Source organism: Aspergillus chevalieri, chromosome 6 (assembly GCF_016861735.1).
Source record: "Aspergillus chevalieri M1 DNA, chromosome 6, nearly complete sequence".
NCBI lineage: Eukaryota > Fungi > Ascomycota > Eurotiomycetes > Eurotiales > Aspergillaceae > Aspergillus > Aspergillus chevalieri.
The window spans coordinates 1,016,568-1,037,364 of NC_057367.1; the positions used below are offsets into that span (position 1 = coordinate 1,016,568).

Below are 20,797 nucleotides of genomic sequence, written 5' to 3' on the forward strand. Positions count from 1 at the left end.
TATCCATACAAGATCTTGCTGATCACCGGTTACTCAGGATTCAGCTCAGATCCCTGATTCATTAGTTATAATGTCGCAATATCTACTCCGTGGCTGGCTGTGAACTTTTTGTGCTGAATATACACGTATAGATCGTATCGTTCTATCATTCTGTGTGTGACTGTCAGATTCGATATGCACTAGTAATTAAACTAACCCAATATGGCGGTAGCTGTCGATCTATGGTGTGGGTATCTCCAGCTGAGTGGGTCACAGGACCAAACCGCAGAATCAAATGTGATATTTGACAAATATCTCGAAAAGGAAAAAAAAAAAACAAGGAAAATGTATAACCCTGGGTCGGTATATGTATATGCACATGTACATGTATATGTAGTCTCGAATGTCACCTTCGGCCGGTCAACATCCTAACTCACGAATACCTCCTGCACCATGATGAGACGAGTCCTCGATGCTGCCTCCCGGGGCAATAGGCTAAAGGCCATCCTCGTATCTTCTTGCATTGCATGTTTGCTCTGGCTATCCATATACCATCACCCTACTCAGCTCTTAAAGAAGTCTCAAATTGCGCATCGCTCATCCCGAGCACAGCCTCCCTGGGATGAGCCATTCGCCCTCGAGGAATTCCTACTCACCGTCCCAGACCCCGCCAAAACCCGAGAATGGAGCATCTACTACACCTCTGGACCGCATTACTTGAGCCTTGGCCTTCCTCAAAGTCTCTGGACCCAGAACAAATGGCAAGAATTTGGCGTCGACGCGTACATCAAGGAGTACCCTGTCGATAACCCTGGTTACCCCTTCACCGTGCCCAAGCATAGCCGTCTTGCTCTCCTGGATCGGGATGCAGGAGGACACGTGCTCTATGAGGCGAGCCTCGTTGAGAACTCCACGGACGTGAATCTCCTCAGCGGGGAGGCCGTAATCGTGCCCCCGTTTTTGAGTTTTTCGCCAAGCTGCAACCTCAACGCGTCTGTAGTGTATGCGAATTTTGGGACAGAGAAAGACTTTGAAGATCTGTCCCGCATAAATATCAACGTCACAGGGAGATTGGCCCTTATCAAAGCCGGCAAGGCACAAGGTGCCCTTTTGGAAGATATTTTTCTCAAAACGGGCCTGGCGGGGTACATCACCTACCCAGACCCCCAGCAGGATGGGGAATTTACTGAAGACAATGGTTATATGCCGTACCCAGATGGCCCAGCTCGAGCACCAGCAAGTGTCTTTCGGCAGAGTGGACCTCACACTCGTAAGTATTTTCTATCCCTGTTGACTTGCGGGCCCCTCTAACAGGAACAGATCCAAATGAATCATCCACCGACCCAATAAAAATACTGCCAATCTCATACGCAGATGCAATCCCAATCTTGCGAGCTCTCAACGGCCACGGGCCTCGAGCTGACGAATTAGGAGATTCGTGGAAGGGCGGCCGGCTGGGCTACCGTGGTGTCGAATATAACGTTGGCCCCACACCATCCAACATCACACTGAACATGCACATTGAAATGGAAGAGAGCCAGGTCATAGCCTACGACGTGGTCGGCACCATCAAAGGCGAGATTGAAGACGTAGTGGTTATCGGCAACCACCGCGACGCATGGGGCGCTGGCGCCGCAGATCCAAACAGCGGTTCCGCGATCCTGAACGAACTTGTTCGAGGTTTTGGCCTAGCCGTCCAGCTTGGCTGGCGGCCCCTCCGAACCCTCGTCTTCATTAGTTGGGACGGCCACGAGATGGGCTTCTGGGGCTCCATGCCATGGGTGCAGGAGAATCTCCCCTGGTTATGCAACCGAACAGTAGCCTACGTGGAAGCACCAAATGCCGTCTCGGGCCGCCATTACTTCACCAAAGCCAGTCCTCTCTTGGGATCACTTTTCCGCGAAGTCACAGCACAGATCCCGTCTCCCAATCAGACTATACCCGGCCAATCGGTACTGGACCTCTGGGGTGGCTCGCTGGGGCCGCAGGGCGGCGGTGACGCCGCGATGTTTGTACGCCAGTGCATCACCACAGGAGACTTTGGCTTCGAGCAGGGAGAGCACGATCCTGTGTTCCATTGGCACAGCAGCTTTGACACGGTAGCTTGGATGGACCAGTTTGGAGACCCTGGGTTCCATTATCACATGGCGGCTGCGCGAATTTGGGCTTTGCTGACGGCGCGATTGGTGGATAGTCCCGTACTCCCGTTCAACGTGACTGAGTATGCTGTCACTCTGCGACAGTATATTGACCTTATTGAGGAACAGATGGATGAAACTTTTGGGTCTGATCTCAGTTTTGAAACGCTGTATGATGCTCTGTCAAGACTTCATCCTGTCGCTGTAAAGTTCGATACACTCGCCGCGGAGCTTCGGGAATCGGGGAGTACGGCATTCGACCACGAAGTCAAAATCGTGAATGGCAAGTATCGCATGTTCGAGCGCCAATTCTACAGAGAGGAGGGCAACGGGGTGGTACAGAGTAACAAGAATATTGTCTTCCAGGATAGTTCATACAAGCTCAATAAGCCTGGATTTGCGGGGCTGGCAAACAGCGTCGAGTCGGGGGATTTGGATGGCACTGAGGTGAGTTCGTTCGCTAATCGAGAAAATATCAGTATTAACATTGGATTAGGAATGGTTGGGTATTATTCAATCCAAGATAGAGGTTGCAATCGACCTTTTGGAAGGGTAGTGATCGATTCGCCTACTTGACTGTAAGAAAAATCTCTATGCGTTACATTTATTATTGTACATCTAGTCATCGTTAGTCACTATCGTCATTAATGTATTGTATACGTGCGAGTTTCTGCTAGACCCATGCCATCAGACAAGATAATGCTCCAAGTTATACATAGAGCCATTAACCTCCACATCCAAATTCTTTGATGGCTAAAGGCCAGTCTAAGCACCCCGCAGTTTCGACACACTCTCGGGCCCGACGCTTTTTGCCTTTTCCAGTTCTTGAATCTTCTCGTCAAGGAGTGCGACTTCCGCCTCAATGCTTAACAGCTTTTCATTCAAGATCCCCCGGTAATCATCATCCGAAAGCGACTTCAAAGGAACCCACTTCGAGTCCGCCAGTCGCTGAAGAAACGGTTTTGATGATACATTTGCTTGCTCCATCTGCCATGTGTCGATTGCGTTGTAGGCGCTTTGACCGACATATCCTAGTAGTGAAAATACAATGGTTCCTGGGAGTAGACGGCCTCCTATTTATTCTCTATTAGCATTTCTCGCCTCGATGGGATTTATCGTTTTAGAAGCATACCCATCAGTTTGGTCACTCCTCCTCCGGCGATCCCGCCGGAAAGGGCACTAACATATGACCTATGTTTCGCGGTGGCCTTGTCTTCATAGTGCATGTTTAGGATATTACTCCTCAGCCCTGCTAGCTTTAGTAACTGTCTACGCAATAGAGAGGGGAAATAGAACTCACACCAGAAGGTAGTCCCACAGGCAAACCAATGAATACCACATGAAAGGGAATGGATCACCGGATGTGGAGAGCGGATAACACCAGCAGCACCTCCATAGACAAGACCGGCAGAACCTACCCGAGTAAGCATGACCATATATAAATTGACTCCCAGAGCCACAAGCACAGATGGAGAGACGAAAACTAACCGCTCACGGCTCCCACTTTTAATGACGACAACAAAGCATCTTCAAGGTTGGGGTTCTGATTCTGTTTTCCACTCATCTTGTGATTGTTGGATCACATCCCCTGTCGAGAACATCGGTTCTTCGCTGAGCGTTGGAGTCGATTTTGGCGACATAAAATGTGCACGTGATATCACGTGCTATTAGTAAGATACCGGATTTGGCAGGCATTATGGGCATTTCATTGATATTGCCGGAGAAAAGTGTATCAAAATGTCTCTGGATGCATAGTTTTCAATGCTGGCTTGATCAGGTCTAAAGAACAAATAACAATATTAAGGAAGATAATCCAGGGGGTTATGATTAAGAGTCCAATTATATGCTCTGGTTCGCTAAATCCCAGACGGAGAATAAAGCAATCAAACAGCATGTCATATAAGGCAATAAGGCTCTCTCTGGCCTGCCAGTTCTGAATATAAGCATGCATATGTCCCTCTCTGTATCCGTCAAACCGCCGTACATTCTCAGGCGTTCCTATGTCGGTTAAATGGCCCGTCATTGGCGAGCACCACACATCGACCGCGCCAACAACTGGCTTTCTCTTCCTTAAAAATAGAGATATACAGATTTATATACAGAATGTAAATAGTTATTTTTATTTTCTCTACAATAAAGAGCTGGTCTTCAACTCCAAGCCCTATCGCACCAACCGTAACATCATACATTCAAAAATTGTACCCGGCTTACATAAGCGGCCAACCAATCTGCACCCCTCTGTCTGCCTTCGTCCAACTTTCTCTACTTTTCCTTTGCTCTGCGCATCGTCGTCCTAACAGATCTTACCAGAATTTCACTTTCTGAAATAATTTTAGTCGTCTTCCTTTTCGGGAGTCGCTCTTTCCACTAGTTTCCAACCCTCTTGCGTCTGAACGAGACGCGCACAAAGAATCTCCGGCGCAGTCCAGATTCCCATCCAACAGCTACAAATATGGGTACGTCTATCTCACCTCTCTATCGAACCCGGTATGCGAAGCAGGAGTTGTACTGACTGGTCTGGTTATAGCGCCCTCCAAGCAGAAGGCCCAGAAGATGTCCATAGGGACTTTCTTGGCCGATGAGAGTAAGTGAGGGAAAAAAAAAGTTTCCTGCGAGACTGGATGGGACAGAAGGTCGGTGCTGACTATTTTAGCCCTTGGCTCTTGGGCTGATGAAATGGACGATCTCCCTTTGCCTGGTAAGTCGCATCCACAATGATGTACTGAAAGGTGATGATAATTGCTAACAAATGATAATCTGCAGCTGGTATGTTTGATCCGCTCTTCTCCCCACCTCCTATCTTTTGTTGAAAGTTCCGGTCTAAACGGTTTATATAGCCGTTCCGGCCATGGGCCCTCGTCCGACTCCGTCTGCGTCTGCTACGGGTTTCAACGGCTATCCTGCTGGTATGAGACTTCTTCCCACCCCCCATGAGACGGCATTGGCTGACGGGGATAAAATTTTGAATAGAACGCCCTTTCGCGACTAGGGAGCCTCTTCCTCTTCCTACCCAGCCTCCGTACACCGCGCACATCGGCAACCTTTCCTTCGATGCGACTGCCGCAGATGTTGAGGATCTCTTCGCGGGTTGCGATGTGACCAACGTCCGTATTGTGGAGGATAAAATGACAAAGAGTCCTAAGGGATTTGGCTACGTCGAATTCGACAACGTTGATGGTTTGAAGAAGGCCCTGGACCTGTCTGGTGCTACGCTGCAGGGCAGATCGATCCGTGTCAGCATTGCGGAGCCTCGTATGTATCTACATCTGGCATTCTCCGATGAATTTTTGCATACTAACAGCACGGATAGCCAAGGAACGTGATGTCAAGGAATTTGACTGGACCCGCAAGGGCCCTCTGCCCGGCCCCGAGCCCACTCAGCGCCGTGTTCCTGACCGCTCCACTTTCGGACGCGCCTTGGACAACCTTTCCGACGCTGGCAGCGACCGTCCACCTCGCCGCAACTTTGAATCTGACGGCAAGCCTCGCGATTTCGGCAACTGGGAGCGTAAGGGTCCTCTTTCTCCCGTCGGTGGTGCTCCTAGGGAGGGTGGCCGTCGCAGCTCGCCTGCCTGGGGCGAAGGACGCTCTCAGGAGGGCTCCAGACCCCCGCGCCGTGAACTCCAGGAACGTACCCCCACTGCCGCCGAACTTGACAACTCGTGGAGATCGAGGATGCGGCCCGACCAACCCAGCAACCCCCCTTCGCCCGCTGCTGCTCCTGCGGCCCCTGCGGCCCCTGCCACTCGTCCCAAGTTGAATCTCCAGAAGCGTACCGTTACGCAGGAAGTCCTCAGCCCCGCTGCCAGTACCGAATCTAAGGCAAGCCCGTTTGGCGGTGCGAAGCCAATCGACACTGCTACTCGCGAGAAACAGGTGGAGGAGCGCCGCCAGATTTCGCTCCGCCAGAAAAAGGAAGCCGATGATAAGGCCAAGGCGGAGAAGGCGGAGAAGCAGAAAGCTGCTAAGGAGCAGGCTAAGGCTGAGAAGCCCGACTCGAACGGAAAGGACGGTGCCGAGGTGCCTCAGGGTGGCAAGAACTTTGACATCCTCCGACGCGCCGGTGAGGATGAGAGTGGAATGGCCGCTGATCAGGATCCCGCCGAGGAAGCTGCCAAAGCCGCTGCTGCATCGCAGGAGGCTCCTGCCGCTCAATCCAACGGCAACTGGAGAAGCGGACCGGCCGAGGCCGAAGCTGCTGGTGACGACGAGGGCTGGAGCACCGTTAGCACGCAAAAGCGTAATAACCGCCGTGGAGGTCGCGCACTTGCATAGATCTATTCATTTCCTTAACTTTTTCGATACCCTGAACAGTGTCGCCATTTGATTCCAGAACGCGGAGAACACACTTTGGTTGTTTCTCTTCAATCGTCCGGGGGTGTTTTTCCGAAAGGCTCTTGCTGTCTGCGATGGCGGAGGTTTTGGTTAATGTTGGTGGCTATTTGTTCACATTTCCGATCATCTGCGCTCTTATCTGATTCTCCGACCTTGTCTTGGTTCACGATTTTCATGCTGGGCTGGGGATGGTTTTTAATCCTTTGCTACAGTTCCGGGCACGTCGAAAAGTTTCTCATTTATTCTCTTTTGTGTTTGAGTGTTCTGACTCTAGCTCTCTTGATGTTATGTATGCACTTGACGACCATTATGGCCGATATGATGGAGGAACTCGTATTCTATGTTGTCTTATGAGATTTCGTCCGTTTTACAGCTGTCAATTTATCTCCTTGTCTCTTTTCCTTTTTTCGGTTGTCTGTCTTGTCATGTTCGGGTGGGAGATGGCGTGTGGAGTCCTAATTGTTCTTGTTCCATGTCCTTCCTGTTGACGAGACAGCATGCAATAAATGTTCCATTTCTACTCTATACAGATTGCCGTGGATTTCCGCTTTGCATAAAATAAATCAAGCACGTGCACAAGTGTCTGCATCATGATCGCTGCAGGGTCACTTGCATCATATGCAAGTAGCATATACACACGGATCGACGGATATACCGAACTAGGCTGACGAGCTGAAAACTAGTCATCTATCAGTAGAGCTTTGATATAGTAAGAGTACAAAGGCTTTAATTTTTCCGGAACTGAGGCCAACCAAATGATTCACCGAGGTTGACTGGTTGAGTCGAGCTGACGGAGGGGCTAGCTGAGCTGAACTATGTACTCCGTACATAGATAGACAAATGGAGCCCGCGGGCACCGCATCTATAACTTTATTTTATTTGTTATTTTTCATCGTGAATCTGTGCCTCTTGTGTGCGGGGCAAACACAGTAACCTGGGATACAGACACCCTCTCTCTGTACAGGTGCAAAATGGACAGTTGCGGAAATGACTTAGCAAGGCCGTGGAAGCTTGAGGTTCGCTCGTCGAAGAAGTTTGTGATTTGGGTGGTTTCGGTTGGGGTTTTTACGGTATGTTTGTAGTCCGGGTTCAGAGAATGGGCGGCGCTGATATGTTTAGGATGTTTTTATATATGGCATGGTGAGATTGCACTCTTCGGTCCTTATATAGATGGAGAGCTGACTGAATATTTCAGGTCGTTCCTATTTTGCCGGTCGTACTGGAGGCGCGCATTGGGATTCCGGATGAGCAATGTATGCCTCCTTCTCTGCGTCAGACAAGATAGATAACTTACCCTGAGCGACAGTACAAGCATGGATGTCTATCCTCCTCGCAGCATTCGGCTGTGCCATCTTCATCGGCTCCCGTAAGCCCACCTCTCTCCCGCACCGTACTCATCGCAACAAAACCTAACAAGCACAGCGATCTCCGGCTACTTCGCCGACAAAGGCACATCCCGCAAATCCCCTTTCATAATCGGCCTGCTGTCCCTCGCCGGCTCAACAGTGATGTTCTGGTTTGCGCGGACCATCGTATCCCTAGTCATCGCACGGGTCTTGCAGGGCTTATCTGCCGCGGTGGTGTGGACGGTGGGACTTGCGCTTGTTGTTGATACGGTGGGGAAGGAGCAGGTTGGGGGTGCTATGGGGTGGGTTAGTATGGGGATGACGGTGGGGACGGTATTTGGGCCGTTTATGGGAGGGATTCTGTGAGCTTTTTGCCTTGACTGGGGTTATATGGGGATGGCTAATGAGCATAGGTTGTCTTGGGCTGGTTATCATGCTGTGTTTGCGGTTGCGATCGCATTGGTTGGGATTGATATTCTGCTGAGATTGGTCATGATTGAGCAGAGAAGCGCGAGGAAATGGATTCAACCACAGATAGTGGCAGAGACGGACGCATTAATTGGCGCTGCCTCCCATTACGAGTCTTTTGAGGATGATGCTTCATCGCCATCTGCGTCTTGCGAGGATCATATCAGAGATGATGGTGAGCCTGTGGATGCGAAGTCATCACCGTTACCGGGAATAGTGCGGTTGGTGAGTTCCGGTAATATGCTGCTCGTCTTCGCAGCGACAGTCGTGAATGCCAGTCTCTATGCGTCTTTTGACTCGGTATATCCTTTAGTTTCTGGTGGCTTATGTATCGCTGCTGACATCTCAGGTCCTCCCCCTCCATATCATGAGAACATTCGACTGGGGTCCTCAAGGCGTCGGACTCTGCTTCCTTCCTCTATTCACACCATCTTTCCTTTCAGCAGTGATAGGCGACACCGTTGACCGCTACGGCGCCCGAACGATCGCCGTCCTAGGCTTCCTCATAAGCTTTCCCATTTTCGTCCTTCTACGAATGATTACCACAAACAGCACCCACGACAAAGTCCTCCTACTCATCGCCCTCTTCTTCGCCGGTCTTGCTCATGTCCTGCAAATGGTGTCTCTCATGGTTGCAGTGCACTATATCGTCGAGAGCATTGAAAGCGAGCAACCCGGTTTGTTTGGACATCAGGGCGGTACAGCTCAAGCATATGGGTTGTATAATGTAGCTTGGTCCGGTGGACAGGTGCTAGGACCATTGCTTGCTGGTTTCTTGGTCGAGAACAACGGATGGCAGACGATGGTTATTGTGTTTGGGGCTATGAGCGGGGTGACTGCTATGGTCTTTCTGGGGGCGTATGGGTGAAAGGGACTTGGGAGGTCGTAAATTGCGCCAATTCAAGGATAGCGATCTTCACAGGGCTTTCTTCGACGGATATTGTAGACACATCCACCAACCACGCGTATGCGAAGGCTGGGTTTCAGATTGCGGCGGCGCTTATTCTGCGACATATGTGAGGCACGATCGGGATCAGATAAACTTAATCGAGGGAGAATATATGCTGCAAGGGATTTTTCGGGGATAAAGGGTCTTGTCCTTCGTTGGTGGTTGGCGTGGCTGGGGTTGTGTGAGAATTTATATACGGAGCACTCTGCACAGGGCCGATATATATTGCCAGAGGTCTTTGCAAGTTTATATCCTTACGGTATACGGATACGTATTATGAGGCTATGGTATGACCATGACAATACGCAGAATGAGTACATATGGCTCTCAGATGACTCGTCACATCAGCATTGTATAGATGCATTATCATACAGTAGCAGCAACGGCGCGATCCACACGTGTCGGACAATTCTTTCTACTAGTCCAGGACTATAAAGAATAGCCATAAAGAATGGGAAGATTAAGGAACAATTCAGGAGACTGCCTCATAATAAATGCCAGAATCCAATAATAATTATATATCTACAAGAATAGCAGCAGCACTATTATTATTATGCCCACCAGACCCGCCGTCTCCATCCCCGACGGTACTCTTGTCAGCCTTCCCGGCCTGTCATCCTTACATCTTCCCTTTCTTCCTTCCTTTTCTTCTCTGACCCTCTCTTCGCTGTTATTTTGAAATAGTGTCCAGCCTTCAATAATCGTTCAACCTCCATCCGGCAGTAACCAGGGCCGTTCCGTGGTTCTGCCCGACCAAGAATCCTTTTAATTCCCTCCCCCTCCGCATAACAACCATGTCAACAACAACAACGACCACGACTACCACCGCCCTGAATACGACTTTAATCGGCGTCCCTACTGATATCACAGCTTCTGAGAAGTACTGTGCATCTTGTGGCCACGAGGGAGTCCTGTCGCAAGGCGAAATGGCGGCCGAAGAAGCCCAGCGGAGAATCAAGGAGTTGGAGGCGCAGGTTCAATTTCTGAAATTGCAAAATACGGGGTCGGGTGAGTCCAAACCTCTCTTTTATCCTATGTCTACAATCATATTCATACCGGTTGGACAGTCGAAAAACTCGCCGAGTACGACGAAGAAGTCCGCCGTCTACGCTCCCAGACGAGCGCCTACACACCGCGAACATCGCGATCCTCTCGATCATCTGACGACATGGATAAATCGCTATCACCAACCCAACTCCCGGCGTCCAATGGCCCCGTACAGCCACAACCGCAACAACTGCCCCAGCAGCAAAGCCGCTTTACCGCACTAACGTCGTTCTTCCCGTACGGCCGTCGACCTAGCGCTACACCTACGCCTCCGCCTCCACCAGCATCAGCGCCTCCGCAAACCCAATCCCACGTTATCCCCCCGCATCCTGGTCCCGATCCCGAAGAAACATTGCAACTGCAGAACGCGCTCAATCGGGAACAGAACTTGCGCAAAGCGGCAGAGAACCAATTATCGCAGGCGAATACAGAACTGGAGGATTTGACGGCACAATTGTTCAGCCAGGCGAATGAAATGGTAGCACAGGAGCGAAAGGCACGTGCACGATTGGAGGAGAGAGTTGCGGTGTTGGAACGGAGAGATGTTGAGAAGCGGACGCGGCTTGATCGATTGGAGAAGGCAATGCAGAGGGTGGAGAGATTGAGGGCGATGGTCGGATAGCTCTCTTTATCTGCCCCTCTGCTTTCTTTTTTCTCCTTGACATATCCCAGTTTGCATTGGTTGCATCGATTACATATATACCCCCTGCGTTTATTCTTCTCGACATGGGACATGACCAGATTGTTTTGATGGGTCACGGCGCGATGAACGATACGATCAGCATATTCAGGAAACAGGCGCATCGTGTTTATTGTTTTATCTAATTTTCTTGTTATCTTGACTTGTTTTGCACTTTGTTACTGGCGCAAATTGTGGTTTCGGCATATTCTGATATTTGGTATCCGTTTACATGTATACAACACCCAGATCGATTCGCATTGATCGAATTATTTCTCCTGAGGTACAAGGATATAGTATAGACAATCTATTCGTCATTCAATAGTTGATTCTAATATGCACGATTTTCTGACAGATCACGGGACCCCCACCTGACCCCGGATTCTGATAAGGAACCTTTATTCCGTATCGTGCCCTCTTCCATCCGTCATCTATTTACATCAGACCAGTTCAACTCGCAGCCATCATGCAGCACGACTTTAAGATTGGCATGGCCATTGTAGGGAGCGGTAGGTATCTCAATTAGAGAAAGAGAAATACATCTATGCTAATACATATCAGGGAACTTTGCCCGCGAGGAACACCTGGTACGCAAGCGAGCCATCCAGAAATAAGAACATCCCGTTTCCTCTTCACATCTAACGATGTCATTATCAGTCATCTATCATAGACTCCAGTGATTGGGGCTGCATCCTCAAAGCCGTCTACTCCCGCTCTCTGCAATCAGCCGAGAAACTCGCAGAGGATATCCCAGCTACAGTGGAGAAGATAAAAAGAGGATTTCCAGTTCCAGACGTCGATATTTACTCCGATGACTCGGGGCCGGGCAAGGGGTATACGGACTTGCTTGCCCGTGACGATATCATGGCTGTGACTATTGCGTATATCTGCCATCTCTCAGTGTTATTACAGTCGCTAATCTGCTGAAGTCTCCCGATTACGATCCAGCCGGAGTATATTCGATTGGCCATTCAGGCGGGGAAACATGTTTTCTCCGAGAAACCTATTGCCAAAGACGTTGCTACGGCGATTGAATTGATAAGATGGTATCGCTCCCAGACAGGTCCTGACCGGAAGATCCTGTGGGCTGTGGGAGAGAACTGGCGATGGATGGACAAATACAAGGAAACCTCGACCGTGATTGCGAATCAAGGGTGCCCAAAGAGTTTCCGGGTCAAAGTGCACAGCATGATCAAGCCTAATTCTAAGTACCACAGTGAGTTCCTCCGACGATCTCTAATCCTCATTCTAGAGATAATAACTGTCCCAGAAACGGAGTGGCGCAGAAACTCTGAATACCAAGGCGGATTTCTCCTAGATGGCGGTGTCCATGTAGTCGCTGCTCTACGGTTGATGTTGAAGGATAGCGCTTATAATAACCCCCTGGCTACTGTTTCCGCGCAGTGTAGTCTGCAACAGCCACATCTTGCTCCGATTAATACGATCGAAGCAACCATAGAGGCCAAGAACGGGACACAAGGCACTTTATCTTTGTCGTATGGGTCGGAATCCAACGATCAAATTTACGACTTCATATACAGTTCGGGTTCAATTACGCTTGATGGCGATACTCTCACAGATCGAGGGGAAATCGCTTTCACCGGCCGGGGTGTCACAAGTGAGATGCGTGCATTTGCCTGTTCGATTTTGGACAGGAGCGGAGTGGTGCACCAGCGCATGTCACCCGAGGAGGCATTAGCGGACCTGGAAGTCATGGAGAAGATGATCCAGAGCAGCGAACACGGCGGCGAGAAAATGGCATTAAAGTATCAAGTGTGGCATTAGACAAAAACATTTCATGGTTACAAGTAATTAGATGATGTATGCACTCCCAAAACAGAAACCAACCAATCACGTGTCTTGGCAGGGCTTCCCGCTCAAGCCCTAGGATCCCGATCGGGCAACCGTGGTCGCTTAGCGAGCCACTAGCGCGGCGGGCCACTCAGACTCGCTCCAACTGGGCTCGGCCAAACCTCCCGCGCGAAATTTTGAGGAAGATTTCGAACCGTCACGACAACTCTCGAGCGCCCAGCCAGCGAGACCCTACAACACCGGCAAGGTATGTTCTCTTTTTCTGTGAATTGGGGAATTCAATAGAAGGCTAATTTTGAGAAGATGGTCCTCGCAAAGAAGCACGTCCCTATCGTCAAGAAGCGTATGTGATCCTGAATCCCTGCCCGAGCACAGTTCGATTTTGAGTCTATCGGTTTTTGTCCATCGACGCAGTCTATTGGATTGAGGAATATTGGTTTGGCTTGGTTACGGGGAATTGCAGAATTTACATTCAGTCAGGCGGGGTGGAAGGAAAAGAGCGACATGGACAATCGATAGCTGGACGATCACACGCAAGACACGACCGACAACTGACAATCGATAGGCACCAAGACCTTCTGGCGCCACCAGTCCGACCGCTTCAAGTGTGTCCCTTCGTCATGGCGCAAGCCCAAGGGTATCGACAACCGCGTCCGTAGACGCTTCAAGAGCAACATTCCGATGCCCTCGGTACGATTCACCCACCGGAAAGATATACACGGTCAATCGAACACAATATACTGATATGTGATGTGATGGATAGATCGGATACGGCTCCAACAAGAAGACCAAGCACATGATGCCCTCTGGCCACAAGGCCTTCCTCGTCCACAACCCCCGGGACGTTGAGCTTCTGCTCATGCACAACCGCACCTACGCCGCTGAGTATGTCCACCGATTATGAGCAACGCAGCAAAATTCGATACTAATACGGAATGTAGGATCGCTCACGCCGTCTCCTCCCGCAAGCGTGTCGACATCCTCGCCAAGGCCAAGGCTCTCGGTGTCAAGGTCACCAACCCCAAGGGCCGTGTCACCACTGAGGCTTAAATTATTCCCCTGTGACGAACGACAAAATGAAAAATTAGAAAAGCGCGAGAAAGAGAAAAAGGAAAGCGGTTTCCGGGACGGATTACACGGGTCGCTAGTGATAAAGGGTACTGGTCGGGTGTTTTATCTCAATCTATTTTTTCCATTTTTGTACGGTCGTGTGGAAGCCAAATATCCATTCCTCTTTTTCTTTTTCTCGTGTGAGATACAAATCCATCGGACATGTGCATGGTATGGCATGGCGTCCGGCCTATAAATGATGACAGTACGGCGCGACAAAGGAAGGGAAAAGTTCAACTGGTCTCGATATCAAGATATTTGTCTGTCCACGGCCCTACTTGTCGCCATCTATATGCGTAGCCATCCATCTATACGATCTGCGCAAAGCCACTGCATCTCGATCCCTTCCATTGACCATGACTTCCCAAGTCATGAATAGTGATAATAAACCTCAAGCCTTCACAAGCTTCCCCTCCTTCCTATCCTTCAATTTCCCCATCGACTGCTCCCTCAAATGCCCTATCCACCTCAAACCAGCCAAACATGACGCTCTTCAATAGGCCCATATGACATCGTCTGCGCACGATCAAAATCAATCCACAGCACCCTCCCCGTATCCATCTGCACTATCATACTCCTTGGATACAGATCTGAATGGATCACAGCGCCTCATGGGTCTCCTGCAAAATCTCATAGAACGCCTTCGCCTGCTCATCTGTATAGGTGCCGAGATTGAGTTCTTGGATGTTGGGAATGTACTCAATGAGAACAGCATTGAGTGGTAATCCATCTTCTCTAAACCGCTTCGGATGCAGCGCCCATTGCTCATTGCAATCGTTGGGATCAATACTTTTAATTACGTCTAGAAAATCAGGGACGATGTCTTGTGCGCAGAGTGTTCCTTCAGAGGTGCGTAGGCGTTGCTCCCACAGATGAAGGGGTTGTGTTTGAAGAGTTTTGGTTGCGTTGGTTATAGCTGGGTGTGGTACTTGTCTGCCGTCAACTGGGGATCAAGCATGGGAGTATATGTCATGAACATATTACTTTCGGAACATATGGATTGTTGTTCATAAGGGCACGGAAGATACTGGATGAATCTGATCCTTTTATGAGTTTGAGGAAAGTGATGTTGCCCGAGGCTCAGCGTCAGCTTTGTTGGTAGATGTAGAGATCAAAGAAGGCGCTGGACTGAGCTGAAAAACGGTGTACTATGCATGGCTACATGACTAGAATGAAGAAAGCCAAGAAACAGGGCAATGCTATCAGACAGCGAAATGCCTGGATTTTGATCTAACCACCATGGATGTAAATTGATATTCTTTTTTTGGTGTCCAGTTTTACTAGTTGGTCTGTCATGCGAGTTGAAGGAAGTATATAATCCTAAAATCGAAACTTTATGCATTGAACTGATGAGGTGCTCTAGAATCATAGAATTCACACCCCTCAGAGACAAGAGACGCCACAAAAGTATATGAACTTTGCGTAACAAAATAGCAGAGACCAAACAAGGAAGGGGGGAAAAATTCATTTGCGACGAATCTTGGACCAAACCATTCATTTGTCATTGCTAGAGGCCAGCATACCGAGATACCAGAGACCAAGAAGCATGGCCAGCTGTGGCTCCTTTTCGTTGCCGTACGCAGTCCAAGGTATCGTTTTCGACAGCTGCAGATGAGCGTCGTCAACCTCAGCCAGATCGTTCACCCGGCGAATAGCAACGAGTGCGGCATCAGTAAGCAGGAAGCCATGGCGAGTCTACCATATAGTGATTCATTTGGGCCAGAACCTTCAGAAACTCTGTCCGCTGCTTGATGTTACCGTGCTGCAGCTCCAACGACCACTTCCAAGATGGTTTGAGTTCACCGGGAACGGTGCGGCCTGGAAGTTTCGGGGAGATCAGGCTCAAAATACGCAGTGTCTGGATCGAACTTGTCGATGATCTTGGCGCGAGTTCCTTCATCGAACAAGATGACGGCACAGTTTCCCAACAGGTCTTGTTCGACCAGAGCCAGGAAGCACACGCGGAAAGGACGTCGAATTCGTCCGTCCAAGAAGCACTTGAACTGGTTTTGAACAGCTCTTCATTGCGGATCGGCCGTGGAGGAGTGGGCATGGGGTCGTAAAGAATTTTGATGAACAACAGGAGGTCTCGATATTCGTTCATGATTGTATCGAGGTTGAAGTCTTTCCATTCATTCCAGGAACTGATTTTCGGGGATTGTAACTCGTATTCGTCGTGTTTGTCGTTGAGAGACCATAATCTCCAATCGGCAATGAGGGAGGTGACCATTGCAGCAATATAGCAAGATGTAGCAAGGTAATGGCGTTGTCTATGGCAGGCTTTAAAAACGGTAGCAGTACTGAATCGAAGAACATAAATTGAAGAAGGATGGTTTGATGACCTTGAAAATAGTATCATACCCCGGCAGAATGTAACCAGCAGCCCACAGACCTCGAGACAGATCCCTTTAAATGCGAGAGTGCAGCATATACCCGCTTCAAGGACAGAGGCCTATGTGAACAAGGAATCGTCCCTGATTTCCCGGGCATCATCGAGCAAATCGACTTCACGTATGCCATGGTGATCCGTGCCCTAGGAACATGATGGTTCAGCCGGAGACGGGCCGAATGCTTTGGATTGGCTTTGACCGTGCGCAAACATTTCCTGAAGGACCTATCTATCATATTGAGATATCATGATTGGCTTTGACCGTGCGCAAACATTTCCTGAAGGACCTATCTATCATATTGAGACATCATGATTGGCTTGTCATGGATATTGAGATGACAGAACTGCTGAAGGAGAAGTTGGAGGAAAATATGAAAAAGGGGAGGCTTGGGAAAGCATGGGATTTTATTGTCATTGGTCATGATTTCTCTGTCGCTTTGGGTTGGATTTGATATGTTAACGTTGCTTGTATAGTATTGCAAATTTGTACCGAGTTAAACCCTATGTGCAAAACGTCAATTCATTATCACATCAGAAGATCTATGGATATCTCTATATCTGTAATGCAAAACTTTTGTGCTCAAGCAATCCAAGCCAAATCAAGTCTCCGGCAACCCATCCTTCTCAACATCAACCATCCCAACTCCCCTTATAAGACTCGGCACGCCCTGTTTTCCTTTAACTACACCATCCTTTCCACCCTGCCCCTTAGGCTCATCATCCAAACTCTCAGGCACAACTCCATGCCCATAAACAACCTCCTCACTCTCCGGCCCAAACACCCAATCCGGGACCTCCTGCGGCCCCTCACAACCCTGCGGAGGCAGAGCCCAGGAAGGCATCTTAGAACGATACTTCCAGTCACCCTCGAGATCAGCGTATGCGACTGCGTGCAGGAATATACCGAGTTCATGTACACCGGGATCACTGTATAATTCTGTTCCGCAAATTTCGCATGTCTTTCCGGAGAGCATTTCGCCTTTGCGGCGAAGGTATCTTATGGATGCTTCTTCGTGCTCGCGAGTCATGATCTCGTTGACTAACTTAGGGTCTGTGCCTGGTGGGACGTCTGGGGCGGCGGTGAGATGCGTGCGGTATGAGTGAACTGTGTCAGGGAGTTCTGTCTTGCCCATTGTGGACAGACGATCGATGATCTCGCCGTCGCGGTCAGCGGAGGACTCGTTCTTGCCGAGATTGGGGCCGAAGACGCGGCGGTTGGAGTAGATGGGGTCGTTGGTGATGGGGTAGCCGAGGAATTGCAGGTGGACGCGGATTTGGTGTGTGCGGCCGGTGAGCGGGAGGCAGTGGACGATACTGTAGCCTTCGTCTTCGTTGGAGAGGGCCGGAGGTGGTGTTGCCGCACGTTCACCGTTTGCCTCGTCGACGACTGTCTGGACAGGTTGGGGCGGGTAATATGCAAGTCGACGGAACTTGGTCTTTGCCTCTTTACCTGTCGCGCGAACACGATTCAGTCCTAACTTCGGACTAACCTGCATAACCGGCTGATCGCAAATAACCACTCCGTCTGGAAACTTCCCCTTTACACGAGCCACATACTCCTTCTGCACAGTCCGCTGCTTCAACTTGTCCGCCATCACCTCCGCGCCCTTGGGATGTTTCCCGATAAACATAACACCCGATGTGAGCCTGTCCAGACGGTTACACGGCCTAGGAAGGAAATGCGGACTGCGCTGGGCGCGCAGGATCTCGACGACGGTGTTGTAGTGGTACCGTCCCGCAGAGTGTACCGGGACACCTGCGGGCTTGTCGATGACGATCATGTCATCGCTTTCGTGAATGATTCCGATTTCGTTGGCGGTTACGGGGGGTTCGTGCCGGTGCAGCGTATGCGAAATCACCTGGCCGTTCTTAATGACCGTGTCGGGGCCGGCAACTTGGCCGTTAACAGTCACAGATCCCTTCTCCAATGCTTCTCTCTGCCACCTAGTCAGCAACCATCCCTCAAGCAATCACCCAAGTGTACGAACATAATACTCCGGCCTCCGATCCCTGAACTCCGACGTGAAAATCTCCACCAACGTCCTCCCCCGCCATCTCTCCTTGCAGTACGTATTATACGTATAATGATAAGGCCGAACTCTCCGTAGTCCGCCCTCGTAGTAATACGGCGCAGGCCATGGGTCACACGGTGTGATGGCCACCTTGGGCGGTTCCTGAACTGGATCGGCGGGAGGGGCTTTGAGGGTTGTGTCGACGGGTGTGAGCGACATGGTTGTCGGGGAGAGTTTACCTCGCCGGGCGAGGTAGGCGACGAGTCGGGGGGATGGCGTTGTGGTGTTTTTTTTTTTTTTTTCGTCGAGGAGACGAGATGGGGAAGTTGTGCGACGAATGTAAGGCTATGTCTCGTGGGGTTTGCGAAAGTATTTTTTGAGGTTTATCGAAAATTTGTGCTGCCTGAGGCATAATTGCTATGTAAGCGGAGAGCGGAGATAAGCCTCGGTTCGGTTTCCCCGCGGGCTATTATCGTATTCATTTGAAGTACATAAACCACGACAATCGACGGAAATCTCCCAATTGCTCTATATATACTCTGCAATGGCCCCTAAAGAACTCGCAGCCAAGAAGGCGCGCAGTCGCGCAGACTATGCCTTCCATCAGGAATACCGGACCAGATGGTATCTTCCTTTTACTCGATTATACTTCCAGTGCTTGCAGGTTAACAAGTACAGGTTCGACAACGATATGTACGCGCACCTTAATAACACTGTCTACACGATGCTCTTCGACTCCATAATCAACACATACCTAATCGGCCACTGCGGAATGGATCCGTTCACCGTCAACAACAAAGACGACTCATCCGGGCCGGCGATGAAGCAGATTGCCATCATTGCGACTTCGTACTGTGACTATTTCGCGTCTGTTGCATTCCCGGACGTTCTTGAGTTGGGTTTGCGTGTGGAGAGGCTGGGAAAGTCGAGCGTTACGTATGAAGTGGGTGTGTTCCGGAAAGGGGAAGAAGATGTTAAGGTTGTTGGAGGGTATACGCATGTCTTCGTGGAGAGGGAGACGATGAGGCCTGCGGCAGAGGGGATGGAGGGCACTGTACGGAAGGGACTGGAAGCGTTGGTTAAGGAACCAAAGGCGAAGTTGTAATTCACTTGCACAGCAGCATAGCAGAGATGATTATATTAATGTCCAGTACCAGACCGTCCCAATTCTATAGTAGCAAATACAAAACAGCAAACAATAATAACAACGCTGAAAGAAACAACCTTTAAGCAGGTCTATAACGCAAAATCCAAAACGCCATCGCTAGAAACTTTTTTATGCAATGGCAATGTGTCAAAACAGAATAGTAACCGAACAAATAGGAGAATGAACAAAAAGAAAAAGACAAAACAAACTCCCGCTGAACACCTTGCGACGGTATAGTGTGGATGAATCGAGATCGCTCGCAAACGTTGATATCGCTGAGTCGAGGAGACGCCAGTTTGCAGAGTAAAATAAGGTTATTCGATCAATTCAATTTCGACGGCACGATGCTGCTGCACCGCGAGACATTCGAGCTCTCCGGCTCATAAACACGACGCATGGCGTTGGTCTCAGTGTCAAAGGACCACTTCACGTATGGCCCAGGCAGGAAACGCCCCTTGGCATCCCATCCAGCGACCCAGGTGTAACCGTCATCGAGACGGAAGAACATGCGCCTGACAGGCGCAGCGCCCTCTTCAAGGGAAAAATGGTGCCAGCGGCAGCGCTCTTCCATCTCATCCTCGAAGATGTAGCGGTGCAGGATACGGCAGTAGATCAGTGGCACGGGCATTTTTTCATCGTATTTGTTGCCGTCGCGGTAAATGAGATGCCAGCCGCGGCCAGGGATGTATTTGTAGATACCAGGCACTGGAGACTCCCAGTGCTCTTCGCGATGGATGGAGCCGCTGATGCGCTCGCCGCGCTGGAACCAGTAGGCGGGGCAGAAGAGGGTTCGAAGACAGAGAAAGAGGTTTGGAGACATGGTCGCAGTAGTTCAAATAAATCCAAGTCGAGTAGAAGGATGGGGAGTATTAGGTGAGGTAAAAAGAAATGCAACGCTGAAGAACTTTTGACGCTTAACCGCAGATAACTTTTGGCGCAAAAAACAAAGGACAAACGCGCAGGCAGAAAAGGACCGAGAAGCGTATGTTATAAAAAGGCATCCATGATGAGAAAAGAGGCAGACTTGAAATATAAATCCGTAGGTTATAGAAGGAATGCGAAAGAGTAACCGTGTCTGCCTGTCGCAATCCAGACAACTACACAACCAAGACAATGCGGTGTGCGCCAAGGGCCGGAGAATAAGGAGGAAATCGATAGATCGTGATAAATTTGCACTATCAGAGCCGAGAATGAGCCCAGATCGCGCTCAGTCACACGGAATTCGAGTGAGATAGCCTGCAAGGTAGCAAAGCGCAATGCAGGAGTCCGGCGGTGGTTGAGGGGCCTCAGAGAACGCGCATGGGAGCCACGAGGGAGCTGAATGGACGGAGATAGACAGACATGATAGCAAAAAAGAAATATGCAAGAAAGAAGAAAGAAAAAAGA

General features: G+C 49.9%; 11 protein-coding genes across 11 annotated transcripts; 7 read left to right on the forward strand and 4 right to left on the reverse strand.

Annotated features, from left to right (window-relative positions):
* Positions 1-432: 432 nt before the first annotated feature.
* Positions 433-2,673, forward strand: ACHE_60356S (uncharacterized protein; the record flags this gene model as incomplete). The annotated part of the gene is made up of 3 exons (XM_043281522.1): positions 433-1,249; positions 1,300-2,564; positions 2,614-2,673. 3 exons carry the CDS (start codon positions 433-435, stop codon positions 2,671-2,673), a joined length of 2,142 nt encoding a protein of 713 aa, XP_043138992.1.
* Positions 2,674-2,882: 209 nt separating this feature from the next.
* Positions 2,883-3,681, reverse strand: ACHE_60357A (uncharacterized protein; the record flags this gene model as incomplete). The annotated part of the gene is made up of 4 exons (XM_043281523.1): positions 2,883-3,190; positions 3,250-3,366; positions 3,418-3,531; positions 3,606-3,681. The coding sequence occupies 4 exons, from the start codon at positions 3,679-3,681 to the stop codon at positions 2,883-2,885; spliced, it is 615 nt and encodes a 204-aa protein (XP_043138993.1).
* Positions 3,682-4,965: 1,284 nt separating this feature from the next.
* Positions 4,966-6,392, forward strand: ACHE_60358S (translation initiation factor 4B; the record flags this gene model as incomplete). The annotated part of the gene is made up of 3 exons (XM_043281524.1): positions 4,966-5,023; positions 5,088-5,369; positions 5,428-6,392. 3 exons carry the CDS (start codon positions 4,966-4,968, stop codon positions 6,390-6,392), a joined length of 1,305 nt encoding a protein of 434 aa, XP_043138994.1.
* A 1,031-nt stretch (positions 6,393-7,423) lies between these two features.
* Positions 7,424-9,134, forward strand: ACHE_60359S (MFS transporter; the record flags this gene model as incomplete). The annotated part of the gene is made up of 7 exons (XM_043281525.1): positions 7,424-7,522; positions 7,572-7,592; positions 7,648-7,705; positions 7,759-7,818; positions 7,875-8,160; positions 8,212-8,566; positions 8,616-9,134. 7 exons carry the CDS (start codon positions 7,424-7,426, stop codon positions 9,132-9,134), a joined length of 1,398 nt encoding a protein of 465 aa, XP_043138995.1.
* Positions 9,135-10,009: 875 nt separating this feature from the next.
* Positions 10,010-10,884, forward strand: ACHE_60360S (uncharacterized protein; the record flags this gene model as incomplete). The annotated part of the gene is made up of 2 exons (XM_043281526.1): positions 10,010-10,223; positions 10,283-10,884. The coding sequence occupies 2 exons, from the start codon at positions 10,010-10,012 to the stop codon at positions 10,882-10,884; spliced, it is 816 nt and encodes a 271-aa protein (XP_043138996.1).
* A 523-nt stretch (positions 10,885-11,407) lies between these two features.
* Positions 11,408-12,726, forward strand: ACHE_60361S (Gfo/Idh/MocA family protein; the record flags this gene model as incomplete). The annotated part of the gene is made up of 5 exons (XM_043281527.1): positions 11,408-11,450; positions 11,503-11,528; positions 11,599-11,822; positions 11,871-12,157; positions 12,212-12,726. The coding sequence occupies 5 exons, from the start codon at positions 11,408-11,410 to the stop codon at positions 12,724-12,726; spliced, it is 1,095 nt and encodes a 364-aa protein (XP_043138997.1).
* Positions 12,727-13,056: 330 nt separating this feature from the next.
* On the forward strand, positions 13,057-13,803 carry RPL32 (60S ribosomal protein eL32; the record flags this gene model as incomplete). Its single annotated transcript, XM_043281528.1, has 4 exons — positions 13,057-13,096; positions 13,319-13,443; positions 13,517-13,638; positions 13,695-13,803. 4 exons carry the CDS (start codon positions 13,057-13,059, stop codon positions 13,801-13,803), a joined length of 396 nt encoding a protein of 131 aa, XP_043138998.1.
* Positions 13,804-14,462: 659 nt separating this feature from the next.
* Positions 14,463-16,093, reverse strand: ACHE_60363A (uncharacterized protein; the record flags this gene model as incomplete). Its single annotated transcript, XM_043281529.1, has 3 exons — positions 14,463-14,806; positions 15,387-15,558; positions 15,590-16,093. The coding sequence occupies 3 exons, from the start codon at positions 16,091-16,093 to the stop codon at positions 14,463-14,465; spliced, it is 1,020 nt and encodes a 339-aa protein (XP_043138999.1).
* Positions 16,094-16,851: 758 nt separating this feature from the next.
* On the reverse strand, positions 16,852-18,483 carry ACHE_60364A (pseudouridine synthase family protein; the record flags this gene model as incomplete). The annotated part of the gene is made up of 2 exons (XM_043281530.1): positions 16,852-18,189; positions 18,241-18,483. The coding sequence occupies 2 exons, from the start codon at positions 18,481-18,483 to the stop codon at positions 16,852-16,854; spliced, it is 1,581 nt and encodes a 526-aa protein (XP_043139000.1).
* Positions 18,484-18,808: 325 nt separating this feature from the next.
* ACHE_60365S (acyl-CoA thioesterase) lies at positions 18,809-19,369 on the forward strand (the record flags this gene model as incomplete). The annotated part of the gene is made up of 2 exons (XM_043281532.1): positions 18,809-18,888; positions 18,943-19,369. 2 exons carry the CDS (start codon positions 18,809-18,811, stop codon positions 19,367-19,369), a joined length of 507 nt encoding a protein of 168 aa, XP_043139001.1.
* A 364-nt stretch (positions 19,370-19,733) lies between these two features.
* Positions 19,734-20,231, reverse strand: ACHE_60366A (uncharacterized protein; the record flags this gene model as incomplete). Its single annotated transcript, XM_043281533.1, has 1 exon — positions 19,734-20,231. The coding sequence occupies one exon, from the start codon at positions 20,229-20,231 to the stop codon at positions 19,734-19,736; it is 498 nt and encodes a 165-aa protein (XP_043139002.1).
* Positions 20,232-20,797: the final 566 nt, after the last annotated feature.